A 19,423-nucleotide genomic window follows, 5' to 3' on the forward strand; every position below is an offset into this window, starting at 1 on the left:
TCTCTTTGGTCTTCATCTTAGGAGCATTCTATGCCCGGCAATACTCTAAGGTGAGCCTTATTGTAATTATCTCTAAAAAAAATAATATAAAAATTATTGCAGATAATAAAATAAAATAATAGTTGAGAAGTCTTAGTCATGAAAAATAGATCAAATGGTGGATACGGCTTGAGAAATTATAAAATAAAAGTTTAATTATACAATTGAATCTCATATAAATCTTTTATTTATGTGTCGGTGTTATGGGACTACCTTACCCTTGATTTTTTTTTTCCTCTTTCTTTTATCTTAATTAAATAAGGGCAGAATAATTCTAAAAATATAAAGTTGATTAAGTGACAATCAATGACATTTCTTAATTGAAACAAAAAAATCAAATGGAGAACTCGGGGAGGGCAAAGTTTCAAGAGAAATAAATTACATATTTATACGAAAATAATTAATAGTTTAAGTGTCCAGATGTAATTATTAAAAACCGACCCAATTATACGCTGGTCTTTAGGTGATTACTATTTGCTAAGCAAGTTTAGATACTACCCTCTTAGTTAAGTAGCCGGTCGCATCACCATCAATTCGAACATTAATCATGCCATTAAATACGACTGTGGTTAGCTTAAGCTTTTAATCACGTTATTAAATGCGCTATTCATGAGCAGTTAGTTAGCTTTGATGAAGCTCCACTTATTAAATTTAGTTAATAAATAAACTGAGGTAAAATAACTCTCGTCTAGCTCAAAATAATTAATCTAATATTCTATCCACACAAATAACGTGACCACGGAGGGGACCAGACATGAAACCAATCATGCGATTCCACTACTTTTGAACGTCCATCCGACGGTCCATATCAAATAACATCACATCCTGGCGTAATCATCGACCGTTCGGTGGTTGTGGGCCCCGCTCTTAACACCGTTCATCATGTGATATTCTTTTTTTTAAATTTATTTATTTATTTATTTTCCTTCCCCATTTCGTGCTCGGCTTCATCATAAAGTACTGGGATAAGAAGCCCTTTTCGCTCTCGTCCGATCTCTTCTCTTCTCCTCCCCGATCCGATTAGAGGTATGCTTTTATTTGTGAAACCTAGATCTGTGCTTGTGATGCTTGCATTCATCGTTTTCCTTCGAGTCTCTCGTGCTTTTTTTTTTCCCCCGTTCGATCTCGTTACAATCAGGCTAGAAACGGCGTTCTTAGAATTTATTTTTTTCTGTTTTGTAAAAATTTGGGCGATCGCGACCTGCGAATGCGAGATTGCTGTTCTCGTGATGTTACTTGTCTCCGATCTGGCTATCCGTTGTGGCATTTCGCGTGGATTTGATCTAGCTACATTGTGCATCTCTGATGTGGTTTAAATCTCGCCAGATCCTCGTAGAGTCGGGTGTTCCGATTAACCATTTTGGATTTTGTTGGTAGTTTTATTTTGCCAGTGATCGCTATAGCGTGTTTGGTTAAAATGGAATGGCTGAAGTAAAATCTTTAAGAATAAAAGAGAATTCTAGTCTTGTTCTTAGTGCAAAGTCAAATGCCATTTACTGTTTGCAAATATATTTACATTTGTTCAAAATGACATGATGGAAAAGCCTCTTTAATTCTATGTCAAGAGAAATTTCCGTGAGCTTTTGTGGAGATCCAGTTCAAGCAATGTTATAGGTGATGTGTTGTAGGAAAATCACTGTTATGGGACATTGAAGCAGATGCAGGTTGTGGGCATTGCGTCAAAGATAAAGCTTGCTTCAACAAGCAACTTTCATATTCTTAGATCCACATGTTACTGTTATGTTAGGTCTAATTTCATTGTACTTCTTTGGAAACAACACAAACTGAAATTAATTAGTTAGAGTAATCTACTGGACCGCATAACCAATGTCCTTCACTTCTGACATTTGGTTTTCCTCAGCTTTAAGCTTCTCAAGTCAAACTTTTATAAGATGGGTCGTGGTGTGAGTAGTGGAGGAGGCCAAAGTTCTTTGGGCTATCTTTTTGGGAGCGGTGAAGCTCCCAAATCAGCTGATAATCCTGCACCAGTTCAAAAACCTGCTCCACCACCACCGGTTGATAATGCCAAGCAGATTCCAGCAGGCATACCTTGCAGCAAGGCAAACAACTATCATCGGGTTGATGGTCAGAACAGTGGCAATTTTATTACGGTATGAACTTTTTTTGTTCAATGCTGGGAATTCTCCATGCTACCTGTGTGTTCTAGATGCTTTCTGTTGACATGCAATATGCACCTCCATCTAGGAGGCAAGCTCTTCATCTCTAGTGCTACATCAGTATCCAGTACAGTTTCTTTTACAATTTGACCATTATGTCATCCTAAATCCTCTGAGTAATAGCTTTTTGCTGAACTATATTCTTCCATCTATTTCTTCTTTTCATATATAGTCTCAAGCATTGGAAAGTACAAACAAAATCTTTGACATGTGATTGATGGATCCTTTATCCAAAAGATAGGCATATGAACATTATATTGTTATATATTACTAAAAGAACTACCGCTAGCATGCCTTTGCATTTCACTCCAGCCTGTTAGTGTTTAGATATCCTTAGTCATACCCAATGGTTGATGTTAGCATAGTGATAGGATCTCTTCTAAAGTTGCAAGCTCTTGATATTTATGTTAGTGATGTATAACCTTGCGTCGACAAAGTTTTCTAATTTTTGTAGTACCAGAAGAGGCCAGTATTTATCTGAATAATATAAACCACTTGGGACTGTGATTGAGATAGATGTTGTGTTCCTTGTGCCTTCATTTATGCACATGTACTGTAAATGAAACTCCTGTAGTTCCTGCTGATATGTGGTGGTTTTTTTTTTTCCTTACATTTTGTTTAATTCTTTTTAACTCAATGGTAAGAATTGCTTAAATTGATCACCATATGCTGAGACAAAACCCAAATTGGCTGGATTTTTATTGTAACTCCGATACTAGAAAAGTTGAAATGTGTGTACAAACATGGCAAGATCTTCTTGTCACTACAGGAGTAATTAATATTGTTGACCGTAGATAGAGAGGAGAATGTTAATGTCTAGCACATCTCTTATTTCTTCACCTTATATGGGCACAAATATCCCCACCAGCATAAGCCATGTTTGTTAGCAATTCTTATTGCCTGCCCTCACTTTGGAATGCTAATAAAAGTTTCTTGTTCTGCAGGATCGACCTTCCACCAAGGTTCACGCTGCACCTGGTGGTGGTTCTTCCCTTGGCTACCTTTTTGGCGGTGGCAACAATTGATGTAAGAAGGGGCTTGCCATTTTCCCTTTGGCGGAAAAACATGTTTCAAATGTAGTTGGTTAAAGTCTTTGGTTATGCATTGTGTAGCTTCTTGTGGGAAGCAGCTATATGGGGTTCCTTGTGACTCAAAAGTTACTGACATTGAGACGAGTAATATTCGTTCTTGTCGTGTACTCTGTTTAAATATGTGGAATAGTTCTCTGGTCCAGATTATATATCGTCTTTGTTGGGACTTTGATAAATTGCTTATTTCCCTCAAGATTTCCAAGAATAACAGTGTTCATTATGCTGGATAATATGGGTAGAGTAAGTTCGGACATTATGTGTCTGATTCAACTTCCATATCTGAATTTGTGTAACAGGAACTGAGGATTGACCGTCTTTCTTGAATCTGTATTGGTGTTCGGATACCTTATTCTCGTGAGAACTATTGACAAGAAAATAGTTGTTCATTGCTACAAATTTAGTATCTATGAAGATAGTATACATGGGACATTTACATTAAAAAGCCTTTAAATTTTGGTAACAGTAAATTTGAGTTATTAGAAACTAAGTATATCTTTTCTCTATACTAGATGTATATATTTTTATAGCCACGTATTCACAATTTAGTCTTACTATTATCAAAACTTAAGAATTTTTTAAAGCAAATAGCCTAATATATATTAAAATATATCTCATGAATATTAGTCTTTCTCTTCCTTGTTTCTCCATTAAACAAGAAAATGCATATCCCAAACCACTTCATTGCAATCCATGTCTTGATGTCTTCCACGCAGTGTGTTAGAGACATCCAACAGGCTTGTTACATAAATCGAAATTGACCTTCTCTTTTCTCTAGTAAGACATGCATGAGCTCAATTATATCCTAAATTCAAGAGAAATATGAACTTCAAGAACTTATACGAACCTGAGATATAAGTACTGATAGAAAGTCATCCATTATCTAAAACTTAATGAAAATTTAGTTCATTGTTCTCCTACTTAAAAAAGTACATTAGTATGTAGGAAAAGAAATAAGATTTTGACTCACAAATCTGGTATCCAGACTACTGTATATAAATATCTAAAATGCATATATTTGAGAAATCATATCGTCTACTGAAACAACCTAACAAATAGAGGAGTATACATCTCTGTCACAACTAGATCAAATTAACTGATGTCACATTCTCCTGTGATGTGCTAATAGAGAATGGTTTTCAAGTTTTATAGTCGAACCTTCAACAGTATCTTCTTCGGTTAAACTTGCGGACTGGATTTTAATGTCCGAAAGAATCCCAAATAAACAACTTTTCAATCATTATGTCATGATAAGGCAAAATACAAATGACAAATCTCATTTTTGCACTTCTGAAGCCATGACATTTTCTTGAGTATCTGAGCTAGACTGCATTTGCAGTAACATCTGCTGCTCCTCATCTTCAATTTCAGCCTTCTCTTCAACCTTAGGTGCCTTAGGTTTGGCGGTAGACTGTTGATAGAGAACCCCACCGGACATACATATTAAGAGCCCTATGGTGCCTACCAAGGAAGCATGTTTGTCCCAGATAATCAAATTAATTACAACTGTTAGGAGCTTGTTCACTATACCGAGCACTGTGAAGCCTGTTGCCGAGATTGCACGTCTGCAAGAGAATCCAAAGAAGGATATGGACAAACCGAACAAGCATGACAGACCGACAGGCAGAACCACATCAAAAGAATACCAGTTTGATACACTAGAGCTATCATGCTTTATCTTCTTCATCTCTCCCATTATAAACAGCTCGAGTGGGAACAACATCAGTGCCTCCAGGTTGTTGTACAGAACAAGACCCCATGTGTTAAGCCCAATGGTCATGACAACATGCTTAATGTACACAAAATCTACTGACATGCTTGCGAGATAAGCTACAGCCCAGATGTAGGCTGTGACAGTAAACTGGTAATCAGTAAGAACATAGATCACACTGCCTCCAAAGATAGTAGCAAGGGAAAGCCATGTTTTAAGTGCAGGCCATGGCTGATGAAGATATAATGTCTCTCCAACAGCTACGAAAATGGGAACAGCAGAGCGGAACACGATGAATGTATCCACGTTGGCATGGAGAAGGAGTTCGCTGTTTGTGAAGATCGAAAGGTAAAACATTACAGCAGCAGGTAAGAACTTCCACATGGTCCTGAGGTTTAGAGGGTCATGCTCCACAAGCTTTAGCCACCCGCATATCAGAACACCAAGTACACTAGTGAAATATTGCAAGGCTGTCAAGGCACCTGGGTATGGAAATTTCATGACTGCCCATTTGTTGATTATGGATAGCAGTGATGCTGATAAGCAGTACCCAGCAGCTACACCATAGACTGAAGCTTGCTGCGTTAAGATTTCAAGAATCTGATTCCATGACCTTCCAGTTCTCAATGAGGAATTTACATCATTTAAGTTAGCAGAAGCATTGTCCTTGGAGGTCTCAGAAATGTTAGACATCTGCAGAAAAGAGAAGGAAATTTCTTGGCTTCAAAGGAAATGCAATGAAAGTGCCATATTATAAGATAGGGCCATTCTAAAGTACAACTTGTTTGTTCTAGTCCCTTATAATCTTTGTCGGTCTCACAGAACAGATAAATAAGTTCCCGTAAACATGATGCGACAATACATGCCCTTAAATCATCTATATCAGACGAACAATGATTTAATTTGCAAAGAAACAAACACTGCTAGGGACAAGCTAATAAAATTAGCTGTGTCCTGGATCTTCTGTATTCCCAAACTAGTTACTATAGAGAAAGCTATGCGACTAAATTAAAGCCTCAAAATAGCATGTCTAAGAATAGACATTATTTCCAGAGCCAAAAGATTTAGGAAAGAGCAAATAATTGCTTATGTTTCCAAGTACTCGGTAATTATATCTACAGCGAACTTCATCATCGAAAATACCTCTAAGCAAAGTCAGAAGGCAGAATATTCAAAAATTCGGTCCTCTTCAGATCACGATTAAAGCAATACACCCTATCAACCAATTGTCGTCTTTAACTCTTTATAAAACAAATTTAGGAAAAATTGGCGCTCCCAGTAGTGTAAACCTATGATTGATATGAAGAACTAACTTAGCTATTTCTATTTGTTGGAGTTTGGAAGATAATGTCATTGAATCTCCACTAATTTAATGGTGAAGCATGTTGAATTCGGGAACATGGACGGGCAAAACATTGTGAAGATTAACCCTGTGCATGCTAATTTGAACAATCTTTTAGCCCCTGGTGTTACTCTAATGACCCTGCTTGAAATGAAATTGCCAGCACTAAAAAGAAAATTGGAAAGGAGCTCCAAAGAAAGCTTAGAAAGATCAGTCACACATATGGAGATAGAGTGCTTCCAGTAAACAGGACAGGATACCAGCAGACATCTTCCTAGTCCATGGATTTTGTTACCCCTTGCTTCAAGCTTAACACAGCTATGTTCAGGTATATTCAAACATAACAAACATAAAGATACATGGTATTGATTCAATTGTCTAACACACGAAAATCATTCATAAACATTTCTTGAAAGAAACAGGAAAGGAAGCAACCGAATAGCCACCCTAAAGATTCTAATATGACTAATTTTGCAAATCAATACCTTGAAACAGACTAGAGGAGTCTTAACTTGTCATCTGACGAAATGGGACGACGATCTTTATGAGTGAAGGGACGGAGGAAAGAGAGGGATGTAGTTGTAGGCATGCAGAACGTGAAAGATAACAAATGGAGCACTTCAATCTTTCAGATATATAAACTTCTTCTTGAAGCAGAGAAGAAAAATAAGAGGAAGAGAAAAGGTGTTCCTAAAGAAATTTATAAACCCTAAGTTCTAGAAGCCTGCACGCATATACAGGTTTATGTGATTTCAGTGTAGGAACATGTCACAAGCGCATCTGGTATTTGACATACAGAAAAAAAAAACATCAAGACTACAACTCACTCGATCAAGTCAACAACATCAAAATAGTGGTATTAGTATCTCAAACCATACCTCTAAATCCTTCGATTCTTTTAGATTCTATCTATCTTGCGACACAGGCTGCAGCTGTATCAAATCCTCATACGCCTATATGATGTGCTGCACCATGAAAAGAGAGTCACTAAATGAACAGAATTAAAATTTAAAAAAAGAAACAAGTCAGCTCTTTAAACCCTTCAAATCTACACCAACAACATTAGAAATTTTACCAAATAGGAAAGCAAGCAGCAAGCAATATCCATAGAAACATAACTCACTATTAACTTAATGACAGCACGAAACTGACATCTCTTATACAATTCTAACGTGCACAAATCAACACCATGGCTCAAGTATTAGCAAAGGATAGTTGACTTATATAAACATCCAACCATGAGTTATATTGTGGATCTAAAGTTAATTGTTCCTACCTAGAAAATAAAAACGCACAATCTTTTCATGATCGACACGAATACGAAACAATCAACAAAGATAGTAGTTATGATCTTTAAAAAAAAAACTCCAACAAGATCGAATCCTTCACAGTTGTCTTATTAGGAATCAAGATTTGACAGCTTACCAACACCGGCTAAAACATTGAAATAAGTGGATCAAAATCGGGTTACTTCTTCCACTGGCGTGTAAGGAATCCAAGAACTAGAAGAGGGCGATAGTGAGAAGAACTTAGGATTCTGGCTACATGGATCTATACTAAATCCAGCACTCCCCTCATTTCACACCGAAGGGCGATCGATCCGAGACTGGAGAGGATCCGATCACTCCGAAGGGCTGCTCGGCCAAGGCCCAATCTGCCCTAATCCAGAGACTCGATGTTTGACTCCCAAGAGCGAGCACGAATTTTCAATTTGGGGCGGCGGGTATTCGGGGTTCCGTAAAGGAACGAGTTTTTGACCAAACTATGTTTCATTAATCTGCTTATATATATATAATGAAGTTAACGAGGTTTAATTTGATCAACTACTCATTAGAAAGCACCTATATTTTAAAAATAATTATATTTAAACTCCAAGATTATTGCCCCATCTTCTTTTAACTATAAAAAAAATCTTTGAAATGTATCATTTATTAATTGAAAAACAATATGTATCCAAAAGGATAGAGGACATGCAAATGAAACCACTTAACTAATTATTCATATATCTTATTCTAATTGCAAAAAACCACTTAACTATTAACAAATTAGCTCCGCAGGTTTTAGACATTTATTTTTAAACCACCTCCTGGGGAATATTTTAGAGTATATTTTATTATCAAAATATCCTTCCTCCCTCTGTTTTTTTAAAGAAGAAAGATGATCTTCTCTCACTTCCTTGTAAAAGACCACTTATTTTATGAAAAATTAAAAAAAAAAAAAGGAAAAATGAAATAGACATTCTTAAACTGGAGATTGTATTTTGCAAATATACCGATAAAAAGGAGCTGATTTATAGATATGTAAGCAATGAGTAGTTCCTTTTAAAAAGGTCGAAATGTAGGTAGTTATGTGAAAAAATCCATTTATCTAACATTCACTGGATAGGAGGAGATGCGTAATTAGTCTTCAGTTGAATTGTTTTATATTACAAGACTTTGGAAGGAAACCCCTCGTGCTAATAGCTAGTTTAATCCTCCAGTTAGAGATTAAATTAGAAGTGTTAGACGAACGAAGACCAGTCTGGGTCAACTCTTCTAGATGTGGGTCCACTTTACAGTCAAACACTCCACATGAATTAGGACTTTAATTAATTAAAGAAAAGGAATTAGAAAAGTACTGCTGGATTAGAAGTAAATTATCCATCACATTTGGATTCTGCCAGGGCCTTTCAAGCCCATCCCCATAGCTCCTTAACAGGCCCAAGCCTTCCATTTTAGATCAAATTAAGAGTAGTCTTTGGTCTTATAAAAAATATTGAGTCTAGGCCTAATATATAAATGCTGGGCCATTTGGTTTGGTTGAAGTGATCATAATAGCTGAAATTTCCGGCAAGAGTGAAAAAGGAGGAAGACAACTTCATTCCGAGTATTTGACAACTCTGAGCAAGTGGGATCAAAGCTATAACTTGAAGTTTATGACAGACTAGTAGTAATTATCATGTCTGAAAATTATTTGAGTTTAAATCGAGAAAACAATTCAGTGAATGGCATATTGAAGAGGATCGATCTGGCCGATGGACCAGGACTCTACCCTTCTTTTTAAAAGAAGGTGAGAAGGTGAGCTAACTAACTCCACACCGATCGCAGATTCACGATCCAAATGGAACTCTCCCTATCTATCTATCTATCTATCTATCTATCTATCTATCTCTCCCCTTCAAATCTGCTCATCATCGTGGTTACATTCGACGTACAATATTGCGATAAGATCTAACTCATGGTTAGCTAGCTAGCTCCATGGATACCACCTTTCTGTGTGTGTGTGTGTGTGTGTGTGTGTGTGTGTGTCTGTGTGTGTCTGTGAACGACAAAAGAAGCAAACGAGACATTAAACGACGGAATTGTACCTCGTCTGAACTATGTTTGTCTGGAGAAAATTTATGGAGGCATTGAATGGTCACTACGTTCAATCAAATCATTTGTGCGACAAGACTGACTACCTGCAATATATAGGAGTTGCCTCAGAAAAGGACCAGCACGCTTCTCAATGCCATCACCCATAGCTAGCTAATTACATGCATCCATCCATGGGGTCCTTAGTCCTCCTCACCCCCATGAGGCCATAACCTAGCTTAGTGGTAACCCTACTAGGCCTGCACTTCTCTGCACTCCAGAGTTAGGGTTCCAGTCTTGCTCAGGCATGCACCAAATGGGTCCAAACTAAAGACTGCACAAGGTTGTGCAATAGGGTACCACTTGTGAGCTTAACTGGGTTATAATAATTAAAAAAGAGTACTTGGCTTTGTGTTTGTTAATGGAGTTCACGTGTGTGGATAACAAAAACATGGTGAGATCCCACTTTGATCTCCATAAGATCGCAGCACATGCCATGGTAAATTTTAACTTTGCTAGCTAGCTATGTATGGTGTTTTAAACTGTGCAACTTGTGGTACATTACTATTGCTATTGCTATTTCTACTTACTACTAACACACATGCATGAGTCCCCATGCATGAGCTTGCTCTTTACTACGTAGGACCCCTTTTGTCATACCAGAACAAGGCAGGATCGATCTGGATAAGTAGTTGAGATAATTGGAAGTGCTCACAAGTTTATTCTGACACTTATCCCACTTCCACGCAGTAAGTGGTTCTTCGTTCCGATCATGCATATCCACTGGATATTTTATTAGCTAGCCAAAGTTTTTTGTACGCATATACTAAATAATAGAATATAAATATATAATTTTAATTTTGGTCCCCTTCCCTAGCTTTCTCGTCTCCGTATTCCAGCCTTAATCACCGTCTATTTAGTGCCTCGTACGGCGTGGACCATTTCTAAATCCGACGGCTGTGGGGTCATTTGACCCTCTTTTCTAGGAGCTTCGTCAGCCCTCTCCGCCGCGGGGGAGGGGACCACCCTACGTACGGAACACAGGCCGACCTAACGGCGAGGCGACGGTGACGGAGATAGCGGCGCCTGTGAGGCCCACCACGTGATGTGATCTCGACCATCCGATACGTGTTGTACCGTTACCCCCTCGATCGGAGCGTGGGAGAGGGCGGCGGGCAGACCTCGGGGACTGCGAGTTCGCAGGTGCCGTATCTGCGGCGGCCTCCCCCGAGGCGCCACGTGGGCACCCGCACGGATTGTGGAATGATTAGCTCTGCGGCGTGAGCTGGCTCGGCTCGTAGGTCTCTCGACCCTACGAGAAGACGGAATATTCACAGGTTTTTTTTAGCACATCAGCACCTATATTTGCCGCTAATAAAAGTTATCTATTAAGACTATAAACGTATTAACGTGGGTCGAAATATGCAAAAAGCCCCCCCCCCGTTTTTTTTTAATGAGCTTTGATGCAATAGGAGCATATCTCAAACTATATTACCATTACTAATAAGTTATTCTTTTTAACCGGGATTAAAGTTAAAGATAGAAGCGACGTTAAATTTTCAAAAACAACCCCATCACCCTTCCTGTTCCCCAACCTCCTCCTATATAACAGCTACTCTCACGCCCTTCTTCCCTCGCCTCTCACCTACGACCTCCCTCACATCTTCCACCAAGATCGCTCCTTTCCACTTCCAATCCCCCGAAGCCAAGCTCTTCACACAAACCCATATCCTCGAAACCTCTTCCCAATCCATCTCCAATGGCTTCCTCTGCCCTCGACTCTGCTTTCTTCATCGTTTTCCTACCAAACACCTTCCTTTCTCCAATCCTTGCCTTATTCCTTCTTCTCTTATCCCTCTTCGTGTTCTATCCTGGAGGGATAGCGTGGGCTTTATCCAAGTCTCAGAGGTCTATCCCCGGCCCACCCGGCATACTCTGCGCCCTCTCGGGCAACGCCGCCCATCGTGCTCTGGCCAATTTGGCTAAGTCAATGAAAGCAATCCCTTTGATGGCCTTCTCCGTTGGATTCACTCGTTTCATCGTGGCCAGCCACCCCGATACGGCCAAGGAGATACTAAACAGCTCGGCCTTCGCCGACCGGCCGATCAAGGAATCCGCCTACGAGCTCCTCTTCCACAGAGCTATGGGTTTTGCTCCTTTTGGAGAATACTGGAGAAATCTAAGGAGGATATCCGCAACTCACTTGTTCAGCCCTCGGAGAATTGCCGGCTTCGGCGAGCTGCGTCGCGCGATCGGGGAGCAGATGGTTGGAGATATTAAAGTCTTAATGGGGAGAGATGGGAAGGTTGAAATTAAGAAAGTGCTTCATTTTGGATCCTTGAACAACGTCATGATGAGTGTATTTGGAAAAAGATTCGATTTTGGGACTGGGGAAGGAGTGGAGTTGGAGAGGATGGTCAGTGAAGGGTATGAGCTGCTCGGGGTGTTCAATTGGAGTGACCACTTCCCTGTTCTTGGGTGGTTAGACTTGCAAGGAGTGAGAAGAAGGTGTAAGAACTTGGTTAAAAGGGTTAATGCCTTTGTTGGGAGGATTATCGAGGAGCACAGGAACAGGAGGGCAAGTGGTGTTGTGGAGAATGATGGGATTGGAGATTTTGTGGATGTCTTACTTGATTTGGAGAAGGAGGAGAAGCTCACCGATGCTGATATGGTGGCTGTTCTTTGGGTATATTTCTCTATCTCATTACTAATTTCTTCCTGTTTTTGTTTTGGAATTCATCGTGTGCTATATAATTAAGCCTTCCTGTGCCATCCTCTTTGTTCTTATGACTCATTAGTACTTGTCTGTAGCTGTCTTTTGTCAATTGTTGCAGCATTTGCTATATATATATATATATATATATTTAGAAGCTGGCTTATATATATATGTATATACTTTGCATGGCAATTGTGTAGGAAATGATATTCAGGGGGACTGATACAGTAGCAATACTGCTGGAATGGATCATGGCCAGAATGGTCCTACACCCAGACATCCAATCGAAAGCGCAGGCCGAGATCGATGCGGTTGTCGGTAACCGCCGCCCTGTATCCGATACCGATATTTGGAACCTTCTTTACATTCAATCAATCGTAAAAGAATCTCTCCGAATGCACCCTCCTGGCCCACTCCTCTCATGGGCTCGTCTCGCCATCCACGACGCGCACGTCGGGAATCACCTCATCCCCGCAGGGACCACGGCGATGGTGAACATGTGGGCGATAACCCACGACGAGTCTATTTGGTCGGAGCCGACCGAATTCAAGCCAGAGAGGTTCATGTTAGAGGATGTGAGCATCATGGGCTCCGACCTCCGGTTGGCACCGTTCGGGGCCGGGAGGAGGGTCTGCCCTGGTAAGGCAATGGGATTGGCTACTGTCCACCTTTGGCTAGCACAACTCCTGCAGAGCTTCAAATGGATGCCTTCAGAGAGGGGTGTGGATCTCTCAGAGTGTTTAAAGATGTCTCTTGAGATGAAGAGCCCTTTGATTTGTAAAGCTGTGCCAAGACTCTCGTACTAGCTACTTCTCAAGACTGAAGAACATATGATAATAACTTTTGGTGTTTGGAGATACTCTCTTGCATGTACATCCTATCTCCATCATTTTGTGACTTTGTTTGTAGGTAGGAGTTTGTCTTAGAGTTTTAGTGCTTTTAAGTTCATAGCAGTGCTTAAGTCTAGATTAGATGTGCTTGTAAATAGGGGAAAGTTAAATACTATCTATCTGTTTCTGTAAGAGTTGCTCTTCTCGTGGGTTTGGTTATAAATGGCTAGTTATGTATATATTTTGTAGACAGCTTTTGGCAGTCCATTTCTTTCTTCATGCTTTGTAAATTGTAAACTCTGATTCATTATTCACTACCTTGCAGTTCTTCACTAAATATGCAAATGATAACATTGCATCTCAGTTTAATTTTTTCCGCATTCAAAACCGATCCTTCAATTAAAGTTCGTAAAGTTGAAACGAATATTGTAGAAGGAGAATAAACTGAAAATACCACTTATGATAAAAGGTATATCTGAGATCTTCCTTTACTCCTAGTCTGAATCTCAATAATAAAGATAAGATATAACCCTAATGACAGGCATAATGTTCAATTTTGTTTCCAAGAATACTGAAAGGACTGCTCTTGTTTGTGGACTTTGGGAGAATTTGCCTGACCACAAAAAATCTTTGTGCAATTCTCTCTTTACTTCTCTCATTTTCTTTTTAATTAGTTTGAAGAGGAAGAGAAGGTCAGAAATATCTTCACAAAGAGATATTAGATATATAGCTATGTCATTTGCAAACTTTATGTCTTCCAAGCTCTCCACAGAGCATCCTATCTCTGTATGTTGTGAGATGTTGCTAAGGCACATAAAAAGTTGTCCAATGGCTTTTGCTCCTTTTCTGATGCACATCTTCAATCCTGATCAACTCTTATCATGATATGCTCTTCTTTATTCTCTCACATGCCTCTCTCTTAGTCACCTTCATGCTTTTATCTAAAGCTTGCAGTCCAACTAGTCCCTAGGTTTCCTATGATCTGCACTCTAGTACAACTCCACCAAATGATTGACCAATAAGAACACAATGGCACAGTGATATGTTCCAGGGTCATGCTGATCTCTTTTTCCTAAGATCCAAATCTCACCTAGAATATATGTAACTCTATAAAGCTCGCTACCTTTTCTCTCCAAAGAGGAAAAGGATATATAAATCTACATGGTTGTGAGGGGATATTCTCCAGAACCAGTGCAACTTGGGCTCCTCCTGATCACTTCACTTGCTCTTTTAACAACTGTCCCCAGTTGCTCCTGATCTCTTACATCACCATTGGATTCCTCTTGTCCTGTGGGTAGAAATAAAAGATGAATAGATCCTAGAGAATCTCTTGCTGTCTTGCTGCTTTTGACCAGTCTAATTACTGAGAAAGTTGAAGGAATTTATATTGTCTCCTGGGTGCACATGAACAGTTAAGGAGGGGGACAGCATTATTTGATCCACTTTCCATATCAAGCTACTTACAATGGTCAACAATTGTGAAGTTAATGCTACTATTTAATAACCATCTGACTCATATATACCCTCTTTTTCGCGATAGTGCAATAGCCACTTGTAATGCAGGTGAAAATTAAATAGGCCTTGAAGAAAAGCTCATAGGGATATAAACATAGTTTTGCCTTTGCATAGATCATGGTGGCTGCTATCTACTTCACTTAGCCCTTAAAGCTTGGGGATGTGGAAGAAGGATGGCCAACTTTTAGGAACAGTGCATAAGATATGATAACTCTAAAGCATGTGAACAAATCAGCTTTGGCAATCATCCACTTGTAAAGGAGTCAAGAATCAAGTCCTTGCTTACTTTTGGAACCCTGAGACATGCCTAGTTTGCAAGATTCGGTGATAATTAATATATGACATCAAGTTCTCGATTGTCGTCTTTGATTGCTTAGCCTTTGTACGGTGTAAATGTAATCGTAATCATATGATGCATTTTTTTTTCAGTCCCTCATAGATAGACTTCACAAGACCCCAGCTATAATCTACTAGTATCGTGGCTACTGTAGTTCTTTTGCTCAATTTTGGTTAGAGAAAAAGAAGTCAAATAAAGTGTGAGTTATTTTATTCAAAATAGAAGAGAAAACTCGTCAATCTCTCAGTAATTCCAAATCCTTGATACTTTCTTCGGAATTATTATTTTTACTCTTTATTACTCAATTATGATCGCTGACATGCAAAAGCTAGCGTCGTCTCTTAACGATGTTTTCTTTCATCTTTTCCTAGTTCTCTCGGAGGCATGAAGAATCTTAAGAATAAAAATCCATTCAGAGATATTTTAAGTGCGTTTAATTAACAAAGAGCATGGAATTGGAAATTTCTACTTCAATATTAACTTTCTACTGACATAACCTCACCATCATGACGTTGTAAAATAATAAGCATCGATGGTGACTCGATTGATTACTCTCTGCTGAGTAATTTAGAGAAATTAATCATATGGTTGCTTTCAGAGTTGCTTTCTCCAAGACTCAAGGTCTTCAGAAGGAAACTTTTTTAGGTAAAATTAGAGATTTCCAAGAAAGTGCAAAGAGAGTGAATCCAAGATAAGTAGTGTCCGGACACTTCAAGGAAGTTTTGGGAAGTCCACTATGACTACTTATAACCTAATCATTAGAGAATTGACCTATTAGTAAATAAGATTCTCCTTTGTAATAGGAAGATGAACAGAGAGAAACAGACAACTATTGTGGTTTGAATATTTTGGTAGAAACTACTAGTAGAGTTCTTGTACAACTGACTATTGTCTGATATCATATACAGTCTCCATCATTAGTTTTTCTTTTCCAGGACAAGAGTACTTAATTGACTAGGATCAATAAACTAATGAGACTTGACACATTGATTTAGAGTCAAATCTTTGATGTACTTTGAACTAATTCTCTGCATGTACCATTCATTTGAGGTAGTCTGGAGAAGATGTATCATAAAACAGAGAAAGACTAATTATATTAGGAATATATGGTCATGTTAGAAGATATATTTATGTCATTATGGTAATCTAGACATTGTATTACTCTTTTATCTTTTATATAGTACATAAGGCTTCCAATGGTGAAAATAACAAGGCCCAAGGCCCATAATTTGAAGCTCAAGGCCCAAAAGAGGGTGGAAGTGGAGTTGCTAGCTTTTGCAGCATCCTTCCAATGTCAATTATATGTAAGCTTTGTTTCTCATCATATATCTATGGCTAACATATATAACAGAAGTTTAGTTATATATTTTTGCATCTACTGTTCCTTATGTCTTCATATATTTATTGACTGAACTTAATTACATTTTTAAATTCTGAAATTTGCTTAGAGTTCCATTACCATGTCCATGAAGAACGTAAGCCGAGCTTGATATCATTTATTCTAGGCTTGTAGCACTTATGCTGACCCAATTCATTGATATTCTTAACAAAATTCAACCAAGTAAAACATTATAAAGTTTTAATATATATTGTTAGCTAATCAGATTCTGCAACATATTCTTAGCATATCCTTTGAAGCCCAATTCTAATCTGAAAACATAATGGCATAATGGATGAAAAAGTTGCACTACTTGGAATCTTTACGTATCATAGTGAGATGGACCTGATAAGGTTCCATCACTTTGGTAGGCAACCAATTCATCTGTTGTTTGCTAGTATAGACATGATTGAAGCTCTATGGTCCAATACATGGGAAGGGGAATTTTAATCAACTAATTCCATATCAGAACCTCACAATCATAATATTACTCATATTTAAATTATCAGAATGCATGTGTTTTGAGTACTATTGGTGTTCCTTATTTTTTTAGGGCTTAATCTGACCGACTTTCTTCTTCTCATTCTTAGTTAGCAAACAAGCTAGCTGCCTAGTTTCGCTCTCGGTATACCTTATATATATATATGAAATTAATCAAAAGATTTGCAAAGAGAGATGGCATCCATTTGATATTACTTCTCCATGGTACTTCTGCCATGATGCTGAGAATGTTCATTATATGGCATTTTAGGACTAATTAGGTGCATTGTCTTCTTTGAGAAATAGGGGCTAATTATATATATTAAGATGTCAATTATTCAACCTTATTTACATATGTTGGAAATTCTTGGTTCCGACAAACAAGTCATAGTCATTTTTTTCGAAGTTAGTTGAATTAAGTTGATTCCATAAACCATACAAACTTTTGTTCATTGACAACCTACCTACCATAAACTCCATATCCTTTTCAGAAGCAAGTAATCAAAATCAAAAGTGTTTGATTTATAAAACAAGAAGCCTTCTATTCGTAGAATTCTACTTTCTTGATAGCTTTCCTTTCTGATCTTTTTTTTTTCCTCAGTTAATCTGTGAAATTACTTGAGACCAACTGGCTACAACTGGAAATTAGCGAAATGTGAACAATAAATTATTCATGAGGTTGAAAAATCTGCTGAAAAGAATATGTAGATGAACAATCATGGAAGAAAGTATAGAAGAAAAAGGCAGGGCATGAGAACAGGAATAATTAGGAGAACTATTTGTCTAACGAGAATAATTTACATAGAAGAAATCAATATGAAACTTTTTTTCTTTTAGGATTGATGCATTCAGTGACAAAGGGCTATGTAATTTTTTCTTTTCTTTTTGCTTTTCCCTTTTTGCAATTAAAACACATAACTCTTGTGAAGATGATTACTGCAAGTTAGCTTCTCCCACATGAAAAACAAAGGTGAAATCTGTTCTATTCTATCAAGTACATGAAAAATCTCAATTTTTGTATCATATGCCAAGAATAGCCATTCCACTTAGCAACAGTGGCATCCACCACAAAAGCTATTCTCTTAATATCAACATCACAATTATGGGAATCAGAATCAATGAGCAACTTGTTAGTATTCATGCCTCTGTTAATTCTGACTTTGAATTATCACTATTGAAAGTTTCCTAATCATAACAACTATATTTTGCAAGATAACATATTACACCCACAAGTGATATTGCCCATAGTAATTTTGTTGTTTAATATCCTTTACTTGGCCTTTTCGTTAGACCCACTTGGTTGCTTACCGAGAATACATTCTTATGAAGAATGAAAGGTGATGACCATTAGACTTTTTAAAGGGAAAGAGGTTAAGTAAAGCTACCTCTCATTAAAAGGATTGGCATTGGGGCCCCTCTCACCCACTCTTGAGTTTGTAACATTTGATTGTTGAGCCCCAAGATGGGAGCTCTCTTCATGTTTGCATGATGTGGGCATTGATTTTATTGGCCTGCCTACCACCATACCAACCTCTTTTACTCTCCTAATTATACAAAGTGCGCATTGGAGGATGAGATTCCTTTGTTTCCCCTTGATAGGATTCTGATTTTGATTTCAGTGGTGGAGGCAGGAGAAGCCAGAAAATGATGGGTGACATGACACCAAGATAGTTACATTCCTTACCAGGAATTAAGTGGGTTATGAAGACACAAAGGTACATAGGAACAGAAAAGTGTGGGCTATGTGATGAAAAGGTGGCAATTTTAAGCAGGAGATATGAAAGGGAATTTAAAGAAGCCAACAATTGGATTAATAGATGGATAGCTTGATGGTTAGTGCCATAGTTATTCTAAGTTTGTTATCTTATAAGTTATTTTAGTCTTGAGAAATATACTTGGAATATATATTATAAGTTAGTAAAGTATAATAGTAGCCAAGGTGTTGCATAAATTGTTCAGGTCATCAACCAAAAACAAGAGAACAGGCAAAGTGGGCCTTGTGAGGGCATCAAGTGTACCGATCAACATTAATGGATTCGCTCGAGGTTTTCACTGCTGCTATCTGAATCAATGGTCACTAGTCCTTCTCTCTCTTCATCATTCTTTAGCCTGTTGTTGAGATAGAGTCTACCTAATTTCTACAGTTGAATCATACATAAGCAGGAGGACTAATGTTTTTCGAATATATTGTTATTCTCTTTCCTCTAAATTTGCTTCTAATCATATTGCTTGGAGAAGGATGAGAGTAAGTATTGATTTTAAGAAATTTAGAGCTTTTGGGTGATCAATTCTGGACAGATGTACTAAGGACATGAGCCATGCAAGTGTTTCTTTTCATGAGATGAATGCTATTTAATGGATGACAATTTTCTTTGCGGTGATTCAAAAATAATTCTATATTCATCTTCCTCTTCTCACTTTTAGTATCTATTTTACATAAAAAAGAAAGAAAGAAAGAAAGAAAAATGAATTTCTTTT

The 19,423-nt window shown here is 38.0% G+C and overlaps 3 protein-coding genes across 3 annotated transcripts; 2 read left to right on the plus strand and 1 right to left on the minus strand.

The window, feature by feature from the left end:
• The first annotated feature begins 951 nt into the window (after positions 1–951).
• On the plus strand, positions 952–3,483 carry LOC140800786 (protein SPIRAL1-like 3). The gene is made up of 3 exons (XM_073155642.1): positions 952–1,065; positions 1,901–2,150; positions 3,161–3,483. The coding sequence occupies exons 2-3, from the start codon at positions 1,932–1,934 to the stop codon at positions 3,239–3,241; spliced, it is 300 nt and encodes a 99-aa protein (XP_073011743.1). The 5' UTR covers positions 952–1,065; positions 1,901–1,931; the 3' UTR covers positions 3,242–3,483.
• Positions 3,484–4,294: 811 nt separating this feature from the next.
• LOC140780583 (GDP-mannose transporter GONST3-like) lies at positions 4,295–8,139 on the minus strand. The gene is made up of 3 exons (XM_073126227.1): positions 7,783–8,139; positions 7,236–7,322; positions 4,295–5,708 (listed from the first exon to the last, which is right to left on the minus strand). Exon 3 carries the CDS (start codon positions 5,706–5,708, stop codon positions 4,581–4,583), a length of 1,128 nt encoding a protein of 375 aa, XP_072982328.1. The 5' UTR covers positions 7,236–7,322; positions 7,783–8,139; the 3' UTR covers positions 4,295–4,580.
• A 3,178-nt stretch (positions 8,140–11,317) lies between these two features.
• LOC140796191 (cytochrome P450 78A5-like) lies at positions 11,318–13,525 on the plus strand. Its single transcript, XM_073149496.1, has 2 exons — positions 11,318–12,375; positions 12,606–13,525. Exons 1-2 carry the CDS (start codon positions 11,449–11,451, stop codon positions 13,209–13,211), a joined length of 1,533 nt encoding a protein of 510 aa, XP_073005597.1. The 5' UTR covers positions 11,318–11,448; the 3' UTR covers positions 13,212–13,525.
• Positions 13,526–19,423: the final 5,898 nt, after the last annotated feature.

This window comes from Typha latifolia, chromosome 1 (assembly GCF_019914945.1).
Source record: "Typha latifolia isolate L0001 chromosome 1, TyphaL0001v2, whole genome shotgun sequence".
NCBI lineage: Eukaryota > Viridiplantae > Streptophyta > Magnoliopsida > Poales > Typhaceae > Typha > Typha latifolia.

What these genes read in the sequence shown, in the direction of transcription:
- LOC140780583 (XM_073126227.1), bottom strand. Translation starts at nt 5,708, where the DNA reads ATGTCTAACATTTCTGAGACCTCCAAGGACAATGCTTCTGCTAACTTA.
- LOC140796191 (XM_073149496.1), top strand. Translation starts at nt 11,449, where the DNA reads ATGGCTTCCTCTGCCCTCGACTCTGCTTTCTTCATCGTTTTCCTACCA. An exon ending in ATATGGTGGCTGTTCTTTGG is followed by an intron (nt 12,376 to 12,605) that starts GTATATTTCTCT and finishes GCAATTGTGTAG; the next exon opens with GAAATGATATTCAGGGGGAC.
- LOC140800786 (XM_073155642.1), top strand. Translation starts at nt 1,932, where the DNA reads ATGGGTCGTGGTGTGAGTAGTGGAGGAGGCCAAAGTTCTTTGGGCTAT. An exon ending in ACAGTGGCAATTTTATTACG is followed by an intron (nt 2,151 to 3,160) that starts GTATGAACTTTT and finishes CTTGTTCTGCAG; the next exon opens with GATCGACCTTCCACCAAGGT.